Source organism: Lentinus tigrinus, assembly GCF_003813185.1.
Source record: "Lentinus tigrinus ALCF2SS1-7 unplaced genomic scaffold L226scaffold_33, whole genome shotgun sequence".
NCBI classification, from domain to species: Eukaryota; Fungi; Basidiomycota; class Agaricomycetes; order Polyporales; family Polyporaceae; genus Lentinus; species Lentinus tigrinus.
Window position 1 is genome coordinate 150,499 of NW_027137942.1, and position 23,148 is coordinate 173,646.

A 23,148-nucleotide genomic window follows, 5' to 3' on the forward strand; every position below is an offset into this window, starting at 1 on the left:
GTCCTTCTTGCCATCTTAGCGCTAGGCCGAAAGGCAGACCGAATCTCCCTCATGATTCCATACTACGAAGCACGCTGGCCATTTGACGCGCAGTTCATCGAGAGTGCGCTCACGTACACCAGGGTCTGCCACCGCTGGTGGACATTAGTGCTTGCAGAATCGAGTTTTTGGTCGACTATCCGGGATTATTCCAGCCGCGAGGCCCGCGTATCGTCAGCCAAGTAACTCCTATCACGATGTCACCATGGACCAGTTGACGTCTTCGTCTTCAGCGCGTTTTCGGAGACCACGACACAGGTCATGCAGCAGTGCGCATCTAGAGTGCGGCAGTTGCATGTGCCGGCTTCGTGTTTACGGGACGGCGCCGATCTGGAGAGGTTGATATCCACGTTGGCCGGATTGGAGGCAGAAGCTTTGGAGCATTGCAGCCTCGATCTTTTCGACAACCCCGATGCTAAAGACATACCATTGTCCTTATTTACGGGCAAGGCAGGGTCGCGCCTCCGGTCGCTCTGTTTGAACCCTGCCATGTCCTTTCCCACTACATCGCTGCCGAACTTGACCAGACTCCTGCTCTGCGAGTCGGCCTGGGAGCATTGCATGGCCGTGTCAGTCCATACACCCAATCCCGTGCAACATCCCATGTGTAACATCTGGGCGTTGCTCGGTTTCCTCGCGAAGACCCCAAAGCTGGAGACACTGTCCTTGCATTGCCAGCTTGTCAGCACGCAGGACGTGTCGCCGCCAACCTCACGCCCACGCTTGAAGGAGCTGCGGTGCTTTGATTACGGAGCTCCTGCTTGGACGACGAACGAGGCTGGCCCGCTCTCAACCCTCCTTACTGAAATCGTTTTGCCGGCGAGATGTCACGTCCATCTTGCCGGTAATATGTCAGGGGAGCAGCCGAACGCTTTTTCCCAACCATCGTCAAGCAGTTGCCCGGTCGCGGCACGTATCCGACAGGTGTGCACATCTGTGTCTCCTTCCCGCTGAACGTGAAGGCAGAGTTACATCTCGCCTTCGCGTCGCCCGGCACCTGGCAGTGTCCAGGACCCGTCCGGCTAGAATACGATTATCCAGGCATATTCGGAGACTGTTGGCGTGAGTTCGTCGACTCGCACCGCATCTTGAATGAAGTTGAACAGTTATGCGTCAATCTCCCCGTCGTGAGAATACCCGGCGGGAATCCTATCCCCATGTTCATCTCGACCACAGCGCCTCGCCTTCGACACCTCGCCAATGCCCTCTACTATGGTGACCCAGATGAGTCGGTGGTCTATGGTCCAGACGCCCTCCCGTTCTCCCTCAAAGCAGGTTCGTTCCTCGAAATCGTCCACGTATACGTTGAGGGTGACCCCGAGCAATGGTTGGGGGCCATGCATTCGCTTGAGGCGTATGCTCGCATCTCGAAGGGAGGAGGGCCGTACTAGGCTCCGACTCTTGGTCGTCTGTTTGACAACGTACGGCAACGGACGGGAGAATGTGGTGCAATTTGTGGAAGGTCTAGCAGCTTACGCGGAGGGCATGGTTCATGTCGACAGAGTCGGCTTGGGGACTAGGTGGGCGTTCCGTCGATGGCCGTTCTGTTACCAGAGCGGCGTGGCTTGGAACGATGATTTTTGTCAAAGTCTGCTACCGCGTGGATGTGGCTCTGGAAGCTGATCTAGTGCCTCGAGTGCATTGGGCTCGGTACTCCTTCTGCAACGATAGTCATCGTCATACCGACGCAGAAGGGGAGAGCATTCGCAAGTGCACTGGTGTTTGTTTGCATCGTGGCTCGATTGCGAGTCACCCACGGTCCGGTGTCTCCCATCAGGGACCCATATGAAGCAATCGAATAAGTTACAATCCAAGACTACACCTACATCAAAGCTCGTCGCGCTTGGGCAACTCGCCGCCATCAGTGCTGCCTTCTCCTTCCCGCAGTCTACGTGCGAACTTAGCGATCTCCGAGTCATATACCTCCCACTCGGGGATCTGCCTTGCTCGGTCAAGCTTAGGCTCTTTCTGTTGAATTCAAACGTCAGCAAGGGGGTGCGCGACACTAGTTGTATCCGCAACATACCGTGAGAGGGTTCTGACAGAGATCGATCGTCTTCGCGCGGTGCAGACGGTCTTTGCTGCCTGGTGAAAAAGCAGAAGGGTTAATTGGATGGTCTCGACTGCACGGACTAGTACTTACACCATGTTTCGCACTTGCAGCACGCGGTTGCGCGTCAGCTCGACGCTTGGTTGCGGTCATCGGGAATCCACTCACCCATAGCCAGTCTTCAGGTAACGAGAACTGCGGAGACGTAAGCGCAAAGTCGTCAGTATGAACAAGGGCTACTCACAATCGGTACTTCACGCTGCAGGTTGTTGGGCAGATCTGTGGTGCGTCGCTGTGTAAGTGGCCGCTGCCGCATACATGCTCGAACCCAAGCGGCATACCTTGGTCGAGGTTGGCCAGAGAGTTAGGATCGGCCGACAGTTGCTGGTAGTGACCGCGCAACATGTCCTATGGGACGAAATTTGCCATTGCAACAAGTCCGTTCTAGTAGTATCACTCACCCCTGCTGCCAGCTATCAAGGTCAAGTAAGCTCATGCGCAAGTACGTCACGAAGGAAGACAGCTCACCTCGCGGAATCGCACGAGATCAACAACGTAGAGAGCACTGTCTCATCTTGAGCCACACACTCATTGGCATGGAAGGCGGTGGCGACTGACCTAATATGATACGGCCGACCACGAAGGAAGTCCTTCCAGTATCCCGTCTTCCAGAACCGGAAGCCCTCCGTGTCAGGGTTGTCATCGCCCATCGGCGTGTACCCATACGGAGCGCCGTGGAGGTCCAGCTCAACGAGCTCCTTGAGATCGGTCCGGACGATCTGGTCGGCGTCGACGAAGATGACTTTCTTCAGGTCCATTGGGAAGAGCACGTCAAGGAAGAGGATCTTGTACGCCCAGATGATGCGCTGCTTCTCCTTCTGCGCGCGGAGCCACGAGGGCCACTTGTATGTGATGAGCTCGTACTGGAAGCCATACTCCGCAGCGAAGTGAGGGATGAACTCCTGCAGATGCTGGTGAGCAGATGTTCGCTTGATAACGGGAGGTTACATACCAGGAACGAGGGAGACAGGAAGTTCTCGATGAACCAGAACTTGACAGTGCTCTTCGTGTGACGGAGGACACTCAGGATCATGATGGAGGCAAAACGCTGCAGCTTGCGTTAATATCTGCTCAAATAGCCCCGTCGTCACCCCCTCACCTCATATAGATGTCCAGATGCGACCGTAAAGATATTGATCTCAGCCTGTCCGTCGTCAATGGGAACTAACGCCTTCTCCTCTTTCTGCTTCGAACCAAACAATGACGAGACCCTACGGCAACATGAGCACAATGTTTCAGAAGAGCCGCAAACCCACTTACTTCGACATGACGTTTTCCACGAAACCTGTCTCCTCATGAACATCACTTTGAACCTGTAGGACGTCGACGTTCTCCATCCCAGGCAATCGCACCAGTCGAGGGTAGAGGGTGACACCCTCGAAGCTAGTCACAGTGACTTCGTCACCACCCTCCTCCACGCTGGGACTGTTCCATCCCTCGTTACCGGCGCTCTCCATCTTGAAGATCTCCCTGCCACGGCCAGGGCGGATCTCCAGCCTGTACACCCCAGGTTTCGTTTTGAATTGGAGATAGCCAAGATTCGCCATGACGAGCGTATCGGCGATCGGGGTCGAGTTACTGGTGACAAGCTGCAGCTGGAGGCCGCGAGGAGGCGCGTTCGTGGCGCTCTCCCGGGCATGGCCTTCCACGACGAGGTAGTCGAGGTCGAAGACGGCCTTGATACCACGGGTACGGTCCTGCGGAGAAAGCATGCCGAGCTGGATGTTGTCGAGGTCGTAGAGTGCTTCGCGGGGTCTGATGAGCCAGGACTGGGGGGTATCCATAGCGAGGGTATAGATGGGTTCCACGGGCAAATCCGTGAATGTTGTCTTCGTACAGACTTCGTTTCTGTCATAAGCCTGATGAGCAACATACGAGGAATATCTGAGCTGCAACGTACCCGCTGTCGTCAAAGGCAAGTCGAGGTAGCAGGTTGTAACGGTAGAAGCGTTTAAGCGGCAGCTACAGCCGAAGTTAGCTGCTGTCATTTCCAGACAGACCATATGTCCGAATATCGTACCTCGTTGTATCTCGTCGGGTTAATATGGAACTCAACGTAAACTCCAGGAATCTCGCTGATCCACTAGAGACAAAAATATGTTAGCTCAGTAGAGGCTTCAGGGTTTGGACATCTACAAACCTCAAACAGACTCGACCACTTCTGCGCAGCCTCGCTCAAGGGATCAACGAGGACACCGAAGTGGTACAGCGCGGTTGTGTTGTCTCCGATTGAGAATGCCCTGGGATCGCCGTCAACCACGGTACTCGGAAAGAATATGGTATGACCTACGTATACGCGCTATTTAACATCTGATAGTTCCGCAGACGCGGGCGTTGCGGGGCGTTGAACAGCCCAGCTTCGCTCGCATCCGGGAGCTGGATAGACGAGACGATCGATGACGCAATTGCAGTAATCTCAGCGGCGTCCTCTCTGCTCAGCACGTCAGTACCAACAGTTTCCGGCATTCTCGGATGGGAGCGAGACTCACTTGTTCGCGTCCTTCAGAGGCTCGTAGACGTCGAAAAGGGCCTCGTAGACGGACTTGACGCGCTTGTGATGCTCGTACGCCGCGAGGGTCTCGAAGTCCCCTGCGACAAATTCGCCCGGCTGTATGGGGCCGACGACCTGTTCGTGAAAATGATCAAAACGTGCTACTCAGCGGACGTGCCCCAACTTGTGGGATTACGCACTCGTCCGTTCACGACGAGAGCCTGCTCGCCAGGCTTGAGCTCGAGCTGCCGTACGACGAGGCGGGACGCAGTCAAGTACTTCATGCAATCTTCTCCAGTGAAGGCCTTTGTCCCGATGATGTCATCGAACGAGAACGGCTCTTGTGCGCCGTTGTCATCGGACACCTCTGCGCTGCTGAGGCCGAGGGCGCTCAGAAGCTGTTCTGGAGTAAGGCGGGAGAGAAGGTCCCACGACACGAGCTGCGCGAGGAAGCGAGAAGGGCTGGCGAAGTCGTCGGACTTGCAGAAAGGCGAGACACTCGCGGGGTTGTGGATGAATGAGAGGCGGCTGAGCGATCCGGGTGTCTGTGTAGCGCCAGATCAGTGACAACTCTACTAGCGACGCCGGATATGCTTACAACGGACAAGAGCGCTTCCTTGACGAGCTGCTGGCTCTCCTCGTTGTCGAAGTCGGCCACGACGTACGTCGTCAACGGAACCTGCTCGGACTCGGCTGTGGCGTTATCAACATTGAATGCCATGAGACCAACGTCTTTGATGAATACCCACCTGGGTATACGAACGAGCCTGCGCTGCTCTTGAGACCATTCCTCTCAATGAGGTCCGGAAGGCTGAAGATACGCAGGCTTCCGGCCTTCGGCGACGGGTGGATGTACATGTTGCGGCGCTTTGCGGTGGTCGGGAGGTCGTAGAAGTAGGTGGATACGTCGTCTTCTTCCGTCAGCTCGCCCTTGTACACCTTGAACTGGAGGTGCTGGAGGTGCTCGGCGCTTTCTGTCTGGAGGTAGCGCAAGAAGTCCTGCAGAACGTATCAGTGTCAGTCTGCTATGAATGGCGACCAGACGTAGGGACACCGTACATCATCCAAGTCGAAATGCTTCCCGTTGAAGAAGACATGTCCCTGCGGCGCCGACTCGAGGGTGGTGCTCAACCGCGCCGCGTACGCGCGCTGCTTCTCAAGGTCGCCTTCCGTGCCTTCGAGAATTGCGTCCAGATCGGTCTCGACAGTCTCTGCGATATCGTCCTTGCGCGCCATGAGGGCGTCGAAAGCTTGCCGGACGAGTAACCAGTCAACTGTGGGAGAGAGGGCCTGGAGCGGTGTACCTCTTTGAGCAAGCTAGGCGGTCTGTCAGTACGACACAAAGCGAGAGGTGAGATGTGCGTACATTGTATAAGAAAGCAAAGGTCTCCGTCGACCCAAAGTTCTCAAGCAGGTAGTAGTACAGCCTGGCCATACGAGCGCCTAGATAGAATGTCAGCTTGCCATCGACCCTCGGACAGGACGTGCGTACCGTTTTCGGTCTCTACGAGCGGCGCAACACCCCATCGGAACGGCATCCCGCGATTAATCAAAGACTGAACAGTCGACGCAATGAAGTCGATACTGCTGAGCTGCGACAGATCTACCGCGAGCACGATGTTGAACAGGTTCAGCTTCAACGTCGGGAACTGACCCGGGTACATCGGGCGCAGAATCTGCAAAATTCAAGGCGGAGAATTCAGTCAGCGTCGTCTATCCGCACCACACATAACAGACTGTGCTCACAATTTTGAGGTTGCCGCCCCACATCGAATACCGCTCGTCCGTCTCGAAGTCATTCAACCACCCAATGACGCCGCCGCCTTCGGCGCGGTCGCTCGCGTCGAACAATCCATCGAGCGCGCCAGACTCGCTCTGAGCCTTCGCGATGGTCATGTGCGTGAGCAGCTCGATTGCTTGCTCGGACGAGAGGCCGAGGGACATCAACGAGAGCATGATGTTGCGCTCCTTGCGGATAAGGCGTAGGAGACTGTTCCGGAATGCTCGTCGAGAAGGGACTACTTGGAAGATGGGGAAGTGCGCACCTGAAGGGATTTATGTCCTTCTCGTCGAGCGTAACGCCGTTCAGCCATGCGACATTCACTCCGCCACGTGCACGGGGTTGATTGGCAGCGAGCTCATCGACCAGCTCCTGCTCCACGCTGACACGGCGTGCCAGCGCACCTGCGTACCGCGGAAAGTTCTGCGCAAGATGCTTCAGAGCCGCAAGCTTGTCTTCGGCGTCATAGATGAGCTGCGCAGCTTGGAGGTCGATCTCTAGCATCCAGTTTGAGTGTCTTGAAACAAACTAGTGACGACCCGAAGTACATACCCTTGAGCTCTTGCTCCGTGAGAGGAACGGTGACGTCGACGCTCTCGTCCATGGGGTATTGTTGCAGCAGCGTGACGATCGGGTCCGGCTCATCTGCCTGCGCAGCTGCAGCGGTATCGTCTGTCGTGCCCGCACCTCCTTGTAACCGGTCATCTACGGCTAGGTAATCTGTCTTCTTCAGGTCTAGGGCCACGCCATATCCCGACAGATACGTCCGAACTGCTGGATCGCGGTTGGTTGGCGGGATCGGACGGAATACATATGTGAGGCGGGGAGTAGGCGAATGTACCGCGGCGTACAGGTAAGAATGCAGGTCGCGGAAGTTCGCAGAGTTGACTTGGGCGTAGAGAACAGCAACGCGGGGAGGAAGCTCGAGCAGTCGTGAAGGGTCAGGGAGAACATGGTCGAATGGGAGCAATTTCGGAGAAGCATGAGCGAATGAAGTTCTATGCGTCGAATATGAGCGTGTTCAAACCGACCCACAACTCGGACCACGTACGTGTTGTCAATGGCAGTCTCCGGCGCATCCAACGACTCCGTCTCAACAAACCGCGAAAGTGCCTTCGCATCGCATACAACTTCACCGTACCAATCCACCCACGATCCACAGCCCTCCGAATCTTCTCGTCGTGCAGCGTGGTGGTCATTATAGTATTGATAGAAGGCCTCGAGCTTGGGGCTTGCGGAGTGCAGTGCAACGTGCATCTCCGCGGCGACGTACGCGCCAGGCTCCGCAAGGTAGTCTAGCGCGAGAGCTGTGTCGAAGACATGCTGATGAGCATCTTGTGGCGAGGGGTGATCTTTGAATGTCTCGGGGTTCGTGACAGCATCTAGCAATGGGAAGAATGCTCCAGGTTCCTCTATTGCGACGGACTCTCTAGGTACGACTGTTGTCAGTAAACAGCACGCATGATGACAGGCAACATTTAATCAGGAGAGGAAGCGTTGTCATCCCAAGCTATGACCCCTTCCAGGGTCCATGAAGGTCATAGGGAGACCCTCCAATACCATTCAGCGGCGATCACTGGTCCTCGCTCCAGCTTTCCCTCAAGCTCCTCACTCGCCATGATGCCATCCCAAGATACTCACAAGCTTTCCAACAAAATCGGCGTGCTAGGCCATGACGTCCTCAATTCCACATTAACAGGAGGCTTCCCGGCTGCTGTATGAAGAAGAGGCCATGCGAGGAGAGGTACAAGAGCCCTGAGCATGAAGCAAGCCAACACAAGGCAGCGTACAGATTACCCAGACGAAGTAATGAAGTACCAAGCAAGAACTGAGTGCAGATGTGAAGACTGAGTACTGAGGATGGGAGGGATGAGTTTGGCAGGAGTCGAGAGCAGCTTCTGCATGCACGCAGGCGCCCGCTACTGCCACGTCCTGTATCACGGTCACATGGTCAGGAGACCAGACGCGACGCGAATGGGTAAGTCACTAAGTGCGCGTCGCAGGAGAGTACCAACCGTGGTATCCGGATCACATCGTATCGAAAACATGCGGGAGTATAATACAAACTCATGCCGAATACTAGTACATGATAGCCCCAAAGTCACGGCTTCGAGGCCCGCCTTCAACTTATCCTCATCCAGGACTGACTCGGATTCTGGTACGCATCCCAACTATCAAACGGCACTTGAAACCTTGTTCCACATCCTTGAATAGAGGCAAATTAAGTATCGCTGGATAAAACAAGGATCGAATAGACTCACTGTTTGAATATCTCCGTAATGAACGCCGCCGTCTCGCGAAGGTCCAGTTGCCCGTCGTACGTCCCCGTATGTCCAGCCAAGACATAGTCGACATGGGCAACAAACGGGTTGCTCACATCACCACCCTTCAGCCCAACCATGCCCCGAAGAGACCCGGACAGCTCGATCTTCTGGATGTCGACGAGGCCCGTTGCGTGGTCGGCGATGTACTTGCCGATGTCGAGCGCGAGCTCCTCTCCGGACTGGGCGACATCAAGGGCATGCTGCAGCCCATCGAGGGAGGAAGTCGCTGCCTTTGCCATGGCGAGCGCGCCTTGAGCGGCCTGAAACGCGATGTATTCGGCACAGGATATCAGCTCGTTGATCGCGTCCGTCGCCGCCTTGAACAGAGCGTCGTTGGCAGACTTGTATACGGACAGCGCGGCTTGGGCACCCTGAAGCGCGACGAACTCGCTCCCCTTCTCTGTGACCTTGACTGTCCCCTCCGCTGCAGTAACGCTAGCGGCAGTAGCCTTGTCAACTGCGCCGCTCAAATCGATTTCGCGTGTACAGACTTTCTGTGGTCCCTCCCCCAGCGCTCGTCTTACCCATGCGATACCTACCCGTTGGTATCTCCGACTCCAGCATCACCCCGAAGACTTTGAGGCTAGCGTGCAACAGTGAGGCCAATCCGCAGTGAGTAGACACGATTTCCTCGCGAAGACGATGAGGACACGCCTGAGGACGGGTCCGTCGGAACCCGCGACACTTTGCTGGTGGCGGACCATCAGCACCATCGGAGAGGGGGGGACGTGAGAGGCATGAAAGAGCTTAGCCGCATAGATGATCGGTAGGTGCGGCGGTGGATGAGAGGCGGACGTCCGGGCCTGCCGAACGAAGATGATGCACATGAGCAACAACCGTGGTATAAGGCGCGAGATAGTACATCATTATCCACGACCTAGCGCCACCTGGTATGGTTAGACTTTGCGTTATGCAGCTTCGGGGTTGAGCCGCGCATTCATTCTCGGCCACGTAGCATCGTCCCGCAGGACGAAGACAACCGTTGGGACCAGAAGGGTCGTCCACTACGGACAGGATACGGTTGCGGACTAGGAGGCGGGCAGTTTGGAGAACTCGGAGTAGATGAGGCGAGGAGCACCGACCCCATTGACGTGTTCGAATGGACGAAGGATTCTGGCAGCTTCTTGGTTAGCGCATATATGAGAGAGCCTGTCTCCGTACATAGGTGAGTTCGCCCGTCTTGGAGGTTCTTCTGCGCGGTCTCAAAACCTTCGTTGGCCGCTGCACAAGCGGTATTGAACTGTGCATCCACCTGGTGGCGAACGTCAATTACGTCTGGTCGACCCTGTGGTGAACAGTGATGTCGGAGGCGCAGTGATGCGACTCACCAATAATGAGTCAATTTGGGCAGCTATACGGGCCTGTACATGTTGCTAAGCTGGCTACGGACCTAACCTCCTCCTGGCACCAATTCAGTCAATGACCTGATACAGCAACATGACTGCCTTCAGCGACGTTTCATCTCGGGAAACGGTAGAGCTCCTTGTTCTCTGCTGCAGTGCTGTCAGCATGTCAACGAATAGCTGCACATGACCTTTGACTTACCAAGAAACTGAGATAGCGTCTCGACGACCAGCGACGGAGCTACGTCGTCCGTGAGGAAGCGCCCATTGGCCTTGTGCTGCTCCTGCGGCGGAAGATACCATAAGCACTGATCATGCAGTACCATCAGCAGCTTTTTCAAGGCCAACTTGTGCTGCGACCCCTCAACCCAGTATTGAAGAGTCTGCTTCTCGAAAGACTCTAGCCATCGCTCGAGGCCGTATGCCAGCTGGAAAAAGACTGTTTTCGCAGCACCGAGGTTGTACAGGCTCGATCCGTATGCCCATCGGTTTATTGCATCTGGCCAACGATGTAGAGGTGAAGTTGGCAGGGAGGGGTAGGTGGTCGGGGCGGGTGCGTCATAGGTGAATGCAAAGAGATAGGCGACATAAAAGACGCTCTGCATCTGCGAGTATCTGGGTCACAAGTGGGACCACGGTTGTCATAGGACAGAACTCACATCGTCACAAGGCATATGATACTCGTGGTCGCCAACCAATACGTCAATCGACATGTACGGAGGTGTTCCCTACTCGCAATCAGCGTGTGATTCAAATGAACATCAGTGAGGAGCCTACAGTTCGAGATTTCTCTGCAGTACGGGGTTCTTCCTACATGGGAGGACGTAAGAAAACAAAGGCATATCAAATCATATCGAGTTCTAACCTCTGGCGGGGGTTTCACCAACCCCGCCATGTCGAAATCATGGAGAAGACCTATGACTTCAATCGGTCCGTGTTTCTTGCGTCGGACAAGCTTGGTGGTGACAATGGACGTATTCCCGTGACAGCCTAGGTTGAATGTGCGCTCTTGTGGGTCTCTGAACGTGGACGGCTCTTCCCGTGCTAGCAAAATATTTCCCATGCTTATGTCTCGATGCACGTAGCCGATATCCACCAACCACTTGATAGCTGTTAGGTGGTAGGATGGTTAACACAAAATTATCGTCGACCAAAACGACACGCGCCTCGAAATACATCGACTAGGGCCCTGACCAATTCCGCAACGTTCTGATATTGGGCAAGAGTGCGTTTGAGTGGCGATATCGAGATAATCTCTCGACGTATGGTTGTACCACTGCGGACCGACTCGGGGATATCCTCTTCGTGCGCGAAACCTCGAACAGATTGATGCACTAATTCGCCGAACCACGTCCTGTCAAGGCGTCAGCAGCAGTGCGAAACGAGCAATGAACCGCACGCACTCCTTCGGGAGGAGAACATATTGTGCGCCATCCCCGCCCTTGTCGGCGTGACCTTTCACCCCTTCCTCGATCGACGACCGCTGAGCGCGTGAGTTGATATCGGCATAGTGCATCTTCAACGCATAGGGCCCCACGAATACACAATCTCGGCTGTTTGGGGTAACGTGTTCATCGCAGATGGACGCATCGCAAGCTTCCACTTCTCTCCACGCAGACCAAACGACCGTGCGGCGCCCACTCAGCGACCCACGATTGTCCACGACATAGTCGAGATAATATCGACTCGCGTCCCCAGACGCGGAGTCAGGATCGATGTTCAGGTAGACTGCTTCTCGGTGACGATATTGCGTAGGCGGAGCCTCCTTGGACGTGGAGAACGGCCTTGTGACCTCCTGGAACTCGAAGCCCGGGTGCACCCCCAAACGCCCGTCGTCCGCCAGAGTCAGTCCTAGGACCATCTGGATGAGCTCCAAGACTCCAGTTGAGGAGTCTTTCCGCATGCGGTGCCGTTCGGTGCCTATCGCGTCCGCGCGCAGGAGGACTGCCTCATCCTTGGTGAATGCGAAGCCGAGGACGAATCGTAGGTATGGCTGCGTGCATCGCTGGTGCTGCATGTACACCAACTCCTGCATAGTGCCGGAGATGATATTCGACTGCTTGTTCTCGCCGGTGACAAGGATCCCGGGCCAACAAGCATACGAGATATCGACTGCGTCGGCGTCAAACATTGTTTGAAGCTCGGAAGAGAATGCCCTGGGCTGCGGGTTACTCTCCGCGAAATGAGATAGCTGCGCCAGGAGGTCCTCGAACGAGCCCGTCTTCGGACCAGTTGGCAAGGTGTACGAGTTGATATGAAGAGATGAAGGAGTTCGCGGCCGCGAAGCCTCGGTCGGCGCGAACACGTCGTCGACGCTGTCAACCGATTCCAAAAAGAGACCTGGAAAGCGTGCGCGGATGAATGGGAGAATCCGAGTGTTCTTGACAAGACCTGGTGCTTGGGCGGAGGATTGCGATTGACGGAAGGCCATGTAAGGCAGGGCGATCAAGTCCGGACGCAAGTCCTGTTTATCATGAGGGAGCGGGAGGGCTCCGTGAGGGTTCGGCACGGTGCTGAATCGAACAGCAGGACGACGACGGGTCTCGAAAGAGTCATCGACGGTCATGGCGCAAACGTACGCCAGGGTCCCGACGATGTTCAGGAAGTCCGCAGTCTGTCCTTCCGTGTCGGTCCTGAGGTCTGAGTGCCAGCGCCACACGTAGTTATCGGTTGGCACCTGACCGTCTGTCTCGCCCTGGACGCTGCCTTGTTGTACAGCAGTCAAGAAGACCGCGCGAGCACAAACTTCGGGCCATCTATCCCGAAGTATATCTTCCTGTGGAGACTCCTTCGTGGCGACAGATAGGACGTCGTACGACAGAAAGAGGTAGAGGACGTGGGCGGCGAGGTGAAGTGGAACAAGGTCTCCTAATGCATGGTTGACGAGATCTTGAGATATCCATTGACGGGATACCAACTCTTGAACCAACCGTTCCTCAACATGTGCACGCACCATCTCGGAAGGCGCTCTGCCACTGCCCTTCATCGGCGTCCCAACCACCCTCTGCGCGTAAGTACACTCTTCCACAACGGATTTCGTGACCTTATCCCGAGACCAATGATCGCTGAGGTAACTAGACGTGTTGCGGATGGGATGCACGTCAAGGGTGATCCCCGAGAAATCAGTTTCATCGAGGGTAATCTGCGGAGTGATGAGGACATAGACAGGAGTATGTAGAAAGCTGAGAACTGACAGAGTCCTTAGTACGACGTGAACGCATGGGGAGAATATGAGAGAGGAGCAAACGACGATACCGAGCTTGACCAGCTCGGAGTCGTACTAATACTATAGGGGTTCGTAGTACGCTTAGTCAGCTCCTCGGAAGCACTCCCCGACCCTCTCTGAAAACATGGTCCTCACATGGACATCACGAGCCTACTCGCAAATTGAACGACTCGGCTCGAAAGAAGGACGAGCACGAGAGCTGGCATAACGCTTCGTGAACCGTGACCGTTCCCCCGATCGAAGAGGCATGCAGCTAGCTCTCTGGCACATTTTTCGCGTCGTTGACTCGATACTAGTATTGCGCCCATCTCGATTTCATATAGCGGAGCGATGACATACTGCGATGGAACGTGTGGTCCGTGGACGCGAAGCTGTCCGCCACTACTTGTTGGTGAACTGTATGTGCTTGTCTCCTGAATCGTGGTACCTGATGGATGCTACTCACAGCGAGAACTGCATGCCTTGTGTTTGTCTTCTTTCTATGCTCTAGGAGATGCAGCAAAGCTCACCGCGCTACGATTTCCGCAGTTCTTGCATGGTATTACTCAAAAGGAACCTAGATCTACCGCGCACCTACGGTCGACGCGCGCCCTCTGAGGCAAAACATCATGCATCATGACGCATAATCGCGCTCGAAGGCTGGTGCTTCGTCCTCTCTGCTTGCTGGCAACTCGCATAAAAGAAAGACTACCCGCCCGACTACGTTGTCGCGAACAGCGGGTTGTACGAGCGACCAGCGAGCGTTTGCTGAGTGTCTTGAGCGCGCAATCAGAGCGTTCATTGTGAGCATAAAGTCATTGAGAAGAAGCGTGGTAACATCTAAGTTTATACACCGGCAAATATTGACTGGGAAGTCGTGGACGTTGTGTCATTGTTCTTGTTCAAGTTCACTGTTCAAGTTAGTCGTCCACGGAAAGCCGGACCGTAGAGCCGGTGCCGAAGGAGGGATGCAGACACTCGGAAGACATGAACTACGTCTTCGACACGGACCCGACGCTCTCCCGGCCCGAGTCCACTTGAGGCCCGTCACTACCCCCATACGGCCTAGTCTACGAACATTTCCCGTCGACACTTTAACGGAACCTCCAGCAACCAGTTTCTGTCTCTGGCACAGAGTTCTTCGCAGACAAGGACGTCGACAAACTTCCCTAGCTCTGCGACTTCCTGCAACGTTGTAGAGTCCATCGGAAACTGGTCGGCGGGGTCGTGACCGACAACGAGTTTCCGAACCCGATAGCCGTGCTGAGCGCGCGACACGAGAAGGTCCTTGACCGGGATGAGGTTAGGCATGTGGGCAGGGACGTTGATGCACAATGTCTCCAGCAGTGGACACGCCATGGGTCCGTCGGGACTCGCGCAGCGCAACGGATCCAGGAGCTTGTTGAGCATGTCGCAGGGGCGATAAGTGGGCGTGGACTGGCTGATGACCACCCGTTTCACCTTGGTGAAAAACCGCAGCGCGGACGGTTTGTCCGTTGCGCTCCTTTTGTCGTCATAGTCCGCGTCAAGCCAGACCTCCTCGATGTTCGAGAGGAACGGCGAGGTCCTGGCAAGGTTCCCGAGGTTCTCCCACTGCGGAACCTTGGGGTCCAAGTACACAGTGACGGACCCTCGTCTCGAGGACGGGACGAGTTCCACGGCTCTCTTATCCGAGAAGTTCGCGCGTAGTCAGTTGTAGGCTTTCTCTACGGGGAGGATATCGAGCAACGCGTCGAAGGAGGAGGCGTTGAAGGTCATGAGCGCGAGATGACAGTCCGGCGGGAAGCGGATGATGGACAGTATGACCTGCATGGTGATGACGGCGGCCTCGAAGACCAGGCTGTTGAAGCACATATAGCGAAGACGATTGAGTGATGCCACTCGCCGACCCGGAGAGTCGGATGCCGTTCCTTTGAGCTGTTTAAGGTCAACGCGGTAGAGACCGAGTTCCTCCAGGCGCGGGCTTCCGGAGAGGAACCGCACAAGGTCGGAGACCATCCACTTTTGCCCCGATGAATTCTCGTTCAGTGTGGGCATGCCCGCCAGAACCAGGCGTGTGAGTCCGGGAAAGCAGTTGTCGGGGAGGAAGGGCACACGTCCGAGGTAGAGGGACTTTAGGTTTTCTCCGCGCCCCGAGAAGAGTCTTCGGACAGGAAGCGTGTTTTGTGCAAAGCCGACGTTGATGGTGCAGTGCTCTAGGGAGTCTGCGGAGAAGGTCTTGAGGAAATCCAGCAGCGAATCGCCGTCCAGGAGTCCATCATAGGTCCCTGGGCCGAAGATATGCAATTCTCGTACCCTCAGCGATTGAATCGTGTTCAGGATGTTGGGATGGAAGGCTTGCAATGACAGCAAGATCGAAAGCGGGCTCTCTGCGCACCGTTGTTTGACGTAGCGATCGTTCTGGAGGTACTGTGCTAGTTTGATGTGCGACCACAGAGCCGGGGCTCCGAGAACCATACGTCGCCAGTATTTGCACACGCGGAGCAGCGGCTTCAGGTCTCGAGTGTCGGAGAGGTGGAAGGGCCAGCGTATCGGGGAGAGGGTGGTATAGAAGAGAGGAACCCTGGAACGTGTCAACGAGAATATGTGTAGGAGTATCTCTTGTGGAAGGCGATGGATGGGTATCCATGCGTTATGAAGACGATTAACAACATCGAGTCCTCCGAGAAAGAGCTTCTCGAGCGATGCTAGCTGACAAGGCATCGGTCAGGTGGCAACTGGGAAGAGCACATGTTGTAGTACCTGTTCTCCATATCTACGCCCATTTAGAATCAGTTATATGCGTACAAGGCCGAAGAAGCCTTTGATATGGACTTACTCCGTCGTGAAGTATACCCCTGAGTCAGTGGTTGCTCCTTCAAGGTCCGTGACTCGTCTGATAACATCCAAGGAGATCTCCCGGAGCGCACTCGTTCCTTCAGCTACTTGGAAGCCTTGATGGTGAAGTGATAAGGGGAGAGGCATGGTCCTTACAGTGAGACGTCGGACTGAAGCTGAATCGGATGCGGCTCGCTGGGCACTGCGTAATAACTAAACAATGCGAGGAGGCCAGTCAGAGTCTGTAACCCATACATAAACATCAGATACTCGCCGTGTTATACTATCAATGTCGTTGATATGTGGCGATGGTAGTTATGTCGGAGAACGAGGTTGGAACGACGATGTGGCGGAGGATAGGGCCTTACGTAAGCGCTAGACCATGGGGGAAAGGATTCGACGGACGCCATCCGCATGATGCGTCTCTCCTCCGCTTCAAATTTCAACATAACCCTGGGGTCGGAGGCACTGCGTTTTACACAAGAACCGCCATAGTCGAAGATGCGTTCGTAGTACCCATGAGCATCGCCTGTCGTTCAAGTCCTCGTAAAGCTCCTAAGAGGAGATCGTAGAAGACGATCATCCACTCGAGTCGACCAAGGGCGAGCCGGTGGGCATGGCGACGGGATACACTTCGTACTCTGTCTTGAAGTGCGCCGGGCTGAATCCTCGTATGTCTCATCTCTCTGGACGGAGCCCGAACAGGTCCGAACCCAAGGTTTCACGGCCATCTCAACAGCGCCCTCGAAGTACTGTCACGCACGCGAGCGCGAGAAGTCCGGGCTCACAACGTTGAGTGTGGTTCAATTCTACGCAGTGCTGACGACAGGCAAGTCCGATTGAACCACCCCCTGCTGGCTGTGTCTTAACGTCAAGAGTTGCCTAGCACCCACATCAAAGTCCGCGAGCCCGGCAAGGTATGTGCTAACTCCATGGTGGCGATAGCATCAGAGTGTCTCCACAATACAGCCGCGTTGGATAGATGAGAGCTCGTCGTACAATCTTTCGTCATCGGCTCCGGAACAGACAGATATGCGGAGCTCATTCTGGTGGTGACCGGTGACCCACAAGGAGTCCCAGTGGGTCGCCTTCAACTTGTGCTACATAAAGGTTGTCTGATGTCGTTTTGGATTCAACAGAACATACTACGACCGACTAACCTCCATACTATACCGGGACTTCGAGCAAAAACATGACTACCGATCGTCAGTACACCTGGCTTATCACCGGGTATGCATCTCCTTAGTTCTCTCGCATCGAGCCGTTCTGACATGCCAGGTTGCAATCTGTGACAGCTGCTCGCGCGGCATCGGGCTTGATCTCACGAAGCGTCTTCTCGAGTCATCCGAGAACTTCATCATCGCGGCCGTCAGGAATCCGGAGAAGGCGACTGCACTCCAGGCCCTCACGCTATCTGGGAAGGGCACGCTGATTGTCATCAAGCTGGATGTGGACAATGCAGACGCAATCATACGCTCAGTGGAGGAGGTCAAAGCCATTCTCGGTGATCGGGGGCTCGACTACCTCATCAACAACGCTGCAGTCGTACGTTGTCGCTCTCTTTCCTCCTTCGCCTGAGCCTCCAGCTGACGAGACGCACAGAACCAGGAGATCGATAAGCCGTTCACCATGAAGATCGATGGGTGGACGAATGTCTTCCGGACGAACGTGGTCGCGCCCGCGCTCATGGCACAGGTATACCTCCCGCTCGTCGAAAGGAGCACGAAGAAGACAATTGTCAACGTCTCGAGCTCACTTGCATCCTTCGGGGTTGCACATGACGAAAGATGGGCCTCGTACTCGGTGACGAAGGCCGCCCTGGACATGCTGGTCTGTAACCTGTTGTCGCTTCTCGTGTAGCCAACTAATGATGACCTTGCATACCGTAGACCCACAAGCAGCATAAGGAGCGTCCGGATCTCATGATTATTTGTCTGAACCCTGGATGGGTCAAGACAGGTAAGTGCCCGTTCGGATGGCGAACTCCTGCTCACCACGAGCGAGCAATTGTGACTGACATCAATGTGCTTAGACATGGGAACACAAGACGCTTTCCTCACTTTGGATGAGAGTGTACCCGGCATCGTGCAGACCCTTACTTCGCTGCGCCCAGAGGATAATGGCCGACTTGTCGACTATCGCCACGAGATTTTGCCGTGGTGAACACGTCGTCTCGACCAGCCTTGGGTGTAGACGGGTGCCTTGATGACGGCGGCACGATGTGGACTGCCTCTACGCATAGATCACTGCTTGAATTTACGACCTTCTGACCAGGCATGGGCACGGGTGCAAGCAAGTTCGTCAATGTGTCTCACGCCCAATTACTCGGGTGGACGGTCGTGAGAAGTTCCGTGAACAAGTGCGTGAATACGGGAATACCACGTCGAGGTCTTGGCAGAGCGTGTCGCGGCGCGCCTCAGCCGCCCAGGTAGAGGTTGCATCTCACATCTTCATCTTCTTAGAAGCGTTAGACCCATTGCTATACAAAGCGAGTCCCACTTCGTAATGCTGGTCGCGACAACATCCATCTTTTGCAGGAAATCCGCCATGGATGTGCAACACGACTTGCCCTCGCGCTCGCTATTCATAGCATACACCCTCCGAAGATACCTGACTCTCGGGACCCGAGTCTGACGGTTTCAACACACGACACGTCGTCTTAGGTGCCACGACTTCTGCAGCTGCATATCAACGATGCAGCCTTCTCCTGGAGTCCTCTGCAGCTTCACCTCTGGACCGTATGGCGACAGCACACAGGCACTTGAGTCAGTCAGTTAGGCACTCGTTATACTGTCAATCTGCGAGTGCATGACCACACTGGGTGAGTGTACAGTTGTAAGTCGCGTGCGACGGTGTCGGTGGTAGTCCATATCACTCATTGAGTCCGTGGTTTACAGGGAAACATGCATACCGCCTCCATGGACTCGCATCCATGTCTTCGCACGCGCAGCAGCATAAAGAGCTATACGGACTCTAGTGCGGAGGAGTACCACTCTCACTTCCTCCGGCATGGCTATCACCCACCAGTATACGTGGCTCATCACTGGGTTTGTCTCCTCGTTTGTGTGTGCTATATGCATGTCGTGTCCTGACGACCTCTCCTCCAGCTGCTCGCGTGGGATCGGGCTCGAGCTGACGAAGCAGCTCCTCGAGTCGCCCTCCAACTTCATCATCGCAACCGCAAGAGACCCAGCCAAGGCGACCGCACTCCAGGCACTGAAGGAGACCGCGAAGGGAACACTCGAGGTCATTTGTCTCGATGTCGACGACACGAGGGGTATCGAACAATCCGTAGAGGATGTCAAGGCCATCCTCGGAGACCGGGGGCTCGACTACCTCGTCAACAACGCTGCCATTGTGAGTTATCTCACCATCTCAACAATGTTCTCGAGTGCTCAGACGGACCCTTCCGCCCATCCACCTGCAGAACCAGAAGATCGACACCGCCTTCACCATGAACATTGACGGCTGGACGCAGGTGTTCAAGACGAACGTCGCCGCGCCCGCGCTCATCGCACAGCTCTACCTCCCGCTCGTCGAGAAGAGCCAGAAGAAGACGATTGTGAACATCTCGAGCTCTCTTGGGGCGTTCGGCTACGGGTACGGGGAGACGTGGGCGTCATACGCGATCACCAAGACCGCGCTGAACATGTTGGTGCGTAGCGTCTAGTGGTCCATGTCCCGATACTGACGCGGTGGTACGGTGTGAAGACATATAAGCAGAAGGCCGAGCGTCCGGACCTGATGGTCATCTGTCTCTGTCCGGGATGGGTAAAGACTGGTGCGTATCCACCGGCGATCTGTATGCGACTTCTTGCTGACCACTGCGCGCAGACCTGGGCGGGGACGAAGCTCCCCTGACGCTGGCGGAGAGCGTCACGGCCGTTGCAAAGGTCCTCACGTCGCTCAAGCCGGAAGATAGTGGTCGGCTCATCAACTTCAGACACGAAGTTGTACCTTGGTGACCGGCCTCTGCATCACTCTTAGATCCTTGTATATTGATCAGCAGACGAAACGATTCATAGAGGCATGATTTACGGGGACATCTGAATGCTATCTTGTCTGATTCTGCAAGTTCTTAAGAGTAGCCGGACCCAGATGAACTCCAGCAATGGTGTAAGCAGAAGCTGCGCTGACCAGCTCTGAAAGTCGGTCAACGACGCAGTGGGAAACGCCTTCGTCGTATTTGCAGAGCATCCGAGTGACCAGCACGAGACCCTTTCATCGTAGAGCGACTTGTCGACCGCGCACACAACGATGACGAGGACCGGATACATACCCTAGGTGCAACGAATACCGTTAGTCACACATAGATTGAACCATCCCTGGATACTAGCCACAAGCGGTACCATGCATCTGCCTATTACATAGTGGAAGCCATTGGTGAATGCGGAATCGACGAGTTCCGGTGATGCATACCAGAACTCGTATACTACTGTGACGACCTAAGAGAGCAGCAATCGCTCAACGCACTTCTGATCGCAACGAAAATAGAGGGTGCTCACCCATAGGCCGCAGTACAGTAATCCGGACTCAACGGGAGGCGCCAGCGTTCGCTCCACTTGCGAGCGTGTAGAGGATCCCTGAACGTCGCAATCACTATCGTCCTCTCTACGATTCAACTTGCTGCTCTGCGGATCATGGAGAATTCATGAACCCTACCCGGTCTACTGGGGTCTGGACGGCGACCCTGGTGCTCTGCTTCACTTCCTCTGTGATTGCTGGCTGTACTGTACCCCTCGCGCTGGTGCTATGAACGAGGTGGGGTCTCCTCCACCCGGCGCAGGTGTACTCGTCGAGCTCGTTGTCTGGCGTAGTATCTGATATCATGAGAGAGGTGCGGCCTGGATATTCATGACTTCTGATAAGCAAATATACAAAACAGTTGGCTTGGGATCGAGATGAAGGTCGAACACACACATTACAAGCGCCCGCGGTACTGCCCCCGCAGGCGCTCGGTGCCCCTCTCCTATTGCGAAACCCCGATGGCCACTGACCCTGACGGTCCTGACCGCCTAGCTTTCTTCCTGAGTGAAACTCACGAAGGAAAATGGGCCTATACCAGACATCAAAACCCGAGACCAGAAGACCGCCACATTCATCGCGCTACCCTGGTCATCGATAGCCTGGCCCGCCTCCTTGTCGACGAGGAAAGAGGACAAATGTTCGCCCTCTCCATCCTCCCGCCATCCGCCACGCAGCAGTTCACGCGTGTCATCGTTTCGGCGAACAAGAGCGTCCCCGACAAGGCCCTGGCACACGTTGTCTACCTCCTCGAGTCTTTCTATCATGTTAGACAGTCGGTGCGAAAACGTAGAGGAAGTGATGACAAATTTACCATACCCAAGCTCATCCCTCACGATTCCGACGACTCTGTCATGTCCAGTTTGGCGCATATCGAAGCGAGAATCTATCGCTACTCGTGGGTCAAGATGCGCAGACGCCTCACCAAGTACGCTTGCAACGTTGCCTTCGAGCAAGTTTGCGATGCGGTCACGGCTCCCGATGATGCGAACCGACAGGCATTGTCGCAGGCGCTGGAGGACAGGGAACTTCAGCTGCAAAACCCCATGCTGCAAGAGGACGTCGGACTGCTTCGAAAGCTCATCGCTAAGCTTGACAAGCAGCTAGCTGGACCACCATCCTCGGACGAAGCTGTCCATGATGTCCGGTGGACTTTGGCAGGACTCAGCAGCTTGGTCGCGACCTTGCCCGACTCGGACGGGCTTTTTGGAGCCTTCAACACAATCTACAGTAAGTTCACATCCTATTGAATCACGATGGATCTGACGTCCCTTTCCTGCAGCCGAAGTCCTTCAAAGGGAACGTGTGGACTTCGCGCACTGGATGGACAAGGTCCTCTCTACTCACAAGGACTTCCGACAGCTCGTTAAGATCGCTAGCTCCCGGACCTTGGAGAATATCCTAACGAGCACTGTCTTGGCTTCGAAGACTACGCCGAGCGCTGTAGAGCCCGCTAAAGTCCCTATATCCGCAGACGCTCTGCGCAGAGCTTTGGGTTCCACGGACGTTTCCGAGGAGGTATTAAAAGGCTTCCTGGCGAACAAATTCTACCGCAAGAACGGTCAAACAGGTATGTTGTGAATCCCGCCGTTCACCTGTTCACTCATGGTATGCGCCACTGTCAGTCGACATTGATGGTCGCATTCACTGTGAATGTGCCGTTCTCGTGGAGCTCGACAAGCAATGGCGCGCTGGCGAAGCCATCATCCCATTCATCGGCATGTCCAAGCTCTCCTGCTCGCTCTGCGCCTATTACTTCGATGCGTATCGCGAAGTGACCCCTCAAAATATCAGGACGCGGGGTAGTCGCGACGAAATGGTGGCCTGGCGGTGCCCCACCCTCGAGGACGAGATAGACGATGAGGCAGTGCGGAAGAAGTTGTGCGTGCGGCTGAAGACCCTGCTTTTCGACAAAGTGCAGGCTTACGAGGCGCGAAGCACCACGGCCTCTGATGATGATGAGCCGGAGAGCAATGCGTCGTTGGGTACGTTTTCTTCGTTCGAGTTATTTTTTACACGCAGCTCAATCCACCTTCTCCATCTAGATGTAATGAGGGCTATTGCAGACAAATTCCTGGAAGAGGTTTGATGTTGTAAAGTGTTGTGTCCTGTCGTCAGCCAAGGGTAGTGTGTTGAGGGGCGCAGCGAGGGGCGCGGGACGAAGATGGATGGGATTCAGATGTGCTAGTGTACTTGAGCCCGTTTACCTCCATACCTCACTTACCCGTAGCCCTCCAAGATCGATGTTACAAGGAATTGAAGAGTGTACTATACTACGTCGACGTCCGGTGAGGAAGTGTAGAAAGGTCGCAGTCGCAGTTTGAGCCTGACAATGTCGCTGCACTGTCGAAGCTGCCGCCATGAAGTTGGAGATGCGCGAAGCACCGTCTCATAAAGAGATGGCAGAAGGAGATGTACTAGACGGCCTAGGGTTTCAAAGCACGATAAACACGGAAACTGCGTGTTTAGCAGCTCCCGGGGCCAGTACAATGCTGACAGACGACGCAGGGGATGG

The 23,148-nt window shown here is 55.2% G+C and overlaps 8 protein-coding genes across 8 annotated transcripts; 4 read left to right on the top strand and 4 right to left on the bottom strand.

Moving 5' to 3' along the window:
* Nucleotides 1-528: 528 nt before the first annotated feature.
* On the top strand, nt 529-1,430 carry L226DRAFT_574370 (uncharacterized protein; the record flags this gene model as incomplete). The annotated part of the gene is made up of 2 exons (XM_067685026.1): nt 529-776; nt 896-1,430. The coding sequence occupies 2 exons, from the start codon at nt 529-531 to the stop codon at nt 1,428-1,430; spliced, it is 783 nt and encodes a 260-aa protein (XP_067531491.1).
* Nucleotides 1,431-1,866: 436 nt separating this feature from the next.
* Nucleotides 1,867-8,183, bottom strand: L226DRAFT_469329 (glycosyltransferase family 24 protein; the record flags this gene model as incomplete). Its single annotated transcript, XM_067676208.1, has 28 exons — nt 1,867-2,007; nt 2,066-2,120; nt 2,179-2,195; nt 2,258-2,284; nt 2,334-2,368; nt 2,431-2,497; nt 2,551-2,562; nt 2,618-2,654; nt 2,708-3,051; nt 3,102-3,197; nt 3,249-3,360; nt 3,410-3,997; nt 4,050-4,111; nt 4,170-4,232; nt 4,290-4,389; nt 4,440-4,583; nt 4,639-4,775; nt 4,841-5,185; nt 5,242-5,333; nt 5,390-5,639; nt 5,700-5,957; nt 6,007-6,083; nt 6,133-6,316; nt 6,387-6,630; nt 6,686-6,917; nt 6,973-7,418; nt 7,472-7,849; nt 8,062-8,183. 28 exons carry the CDS (start codon nt 8,181-8,183, stop codon nt 1,867-1,869), a joined length of 4,665 nt encoding a protein of 1,554 aa, XP_067531492.1.
* Nucleotides 8,184-9,772: 1,589 nt separating this feature from the next.
* L226DRAFT_217806 (uncharacterized protein) lies at nt 9,773-13,508 on the bottom strand. The gene is made up of 10 exons (XM_067672969.1): nt 13,449-13,508; nt 13,282-13,373; nt 11,491-13,229; nt 11,254-11,441; nt 10,953-11,197; nt 10,865-10,897; nt 10,747-10,815; nt 10,290-10,692; nt 10,073-10,237; nt 9,773-9,996 (listed from the first exon to the last, which is right to left on the bottom strand). The coding sequence occupies exons 2-9, from the start codon at nt 13,306-13,308 to the stop codon at nt 10,203-10,205; spliced, it is 2,739 nt and encodes a 912-aa protein (XP_067531493.1). The 5' UTR covers nt 13,309-13,373; nt 13,449-13,508; the 3' UTR covers nt 9,773-9,996; nt 10,073-10,202.
* A 1,196-nt stretch (nt 13,509-14,704) lies between these two features.
* Nucleotides 14,705-16,407, bottom strand: L226DRAFT_538522 (uncharacterized protein). The gene is made up of 4 exons (XM_067681515.1): nt 16,384-16,407; nt 16,111-16,322; nt 16,035-16,047; nt 14,705-15,983 (listed from the first exon to the last, which is right to left on the bottom strand). The coding sequence occupies exons 2-4, from the start codon at nt 16,254-16,256 to the stop codon at nt 14,982-14,984; spliced, it is 1,161 nt and encodes a 386-aa protein (XP_067531494.1). The 5' UTR covers nt 16,257-16,322; nt 16,384-16,407; the 3' UTR covers nt 14,705-14,981.
* Nucleotides 16,408-17,301: 894 nt separating this feature from the next.
* On the top strand, nt 17,302-18,272 carry L226DRAFT_574374 (C-factor; the record flags this gene model as incomplete). The annotated part of the gene is made up of 5 exons (XM_067685027.1): nt 17,302-17,339; nt 17,405-17,654; nt 17,712-17,939; nt 17,999-18,068; nt 18,142-18,272. The coding sequence occupies 5 exons, from the start codon at nt 17,302-17,304 to the stop codon at nt 18,270-18,272; spliced, it is 717 nt and encodes a 238-aa protein (XP_067531495.1).
* An 846-nt stretch (nt 18,273-19,118) lies between these two features.
* On the top strand, nt 19,119-20,074 carry L226DRAFT_469361 (C-factor; the record flags this gene model as incomplete). The annotated part of the gene is made up of 5 exons (XM_067676209.1): nt 19,119-19,156; nt 19,217-19,466; nt 19,537-19,764; nt 19,821-19,890; nt 19,944-20,074. 5 exons carry the CDS (start codon nt 19,119-19,121, stop codon nt 20,072-20,074), a joined length of 717 nt encoding a protein of 238 aa, XP_067531496.1.
* A 357-nt stretch (nt 20,075-20,431) lies between these two features.
* L226DRAFT_217894 (uncharacterized protein) lies at nt 20,432-21,000 on the bottom strand. The gene is made up of 3 exons (XM_067672970.1): nt 20,772-21,000; nt 20,615-20,718; nt 20,432-20,554 (listed from the first exon to the last, which is right to left on the bottom strand). Exons 1-3 carry the CDS (start codon nt 20,937-20,939, stop codon nt 20,542-20,544), a joined length of 285 nt encoding a protein of 94 aa, XP_067531497.1. The 5' UTR covers nt 20,940-21,000; the 3' UTR covers nt 20,432-20,541.
* A 94-nt stretch (nt 21,001-21,094) lies between these two features.
* On the top strand, nt 21,095-22,932 carry L226DRAFT_615863 (uncharacterized protein; the record flags this gene model as incomplete). Its single annotated transcript, XM_067686833.1, has 4 exons — nt 21,095-21,863; nt 21,916-22,203; nt 22,259-22,618; nt 22,679-22,932. The coding sequence occupies 4 exons, from the start codon at nt 21,095-21,097 to the stop codon at nt 22,720-22,722; spliced, it is 1,461 nt and encodes a 486-aa protein (XP_067531498.1). The 3' UTR covers nt 22,723-22,932.
* Nucleotides 22,933-23,148: the final 216 nt, after the last annotated feature.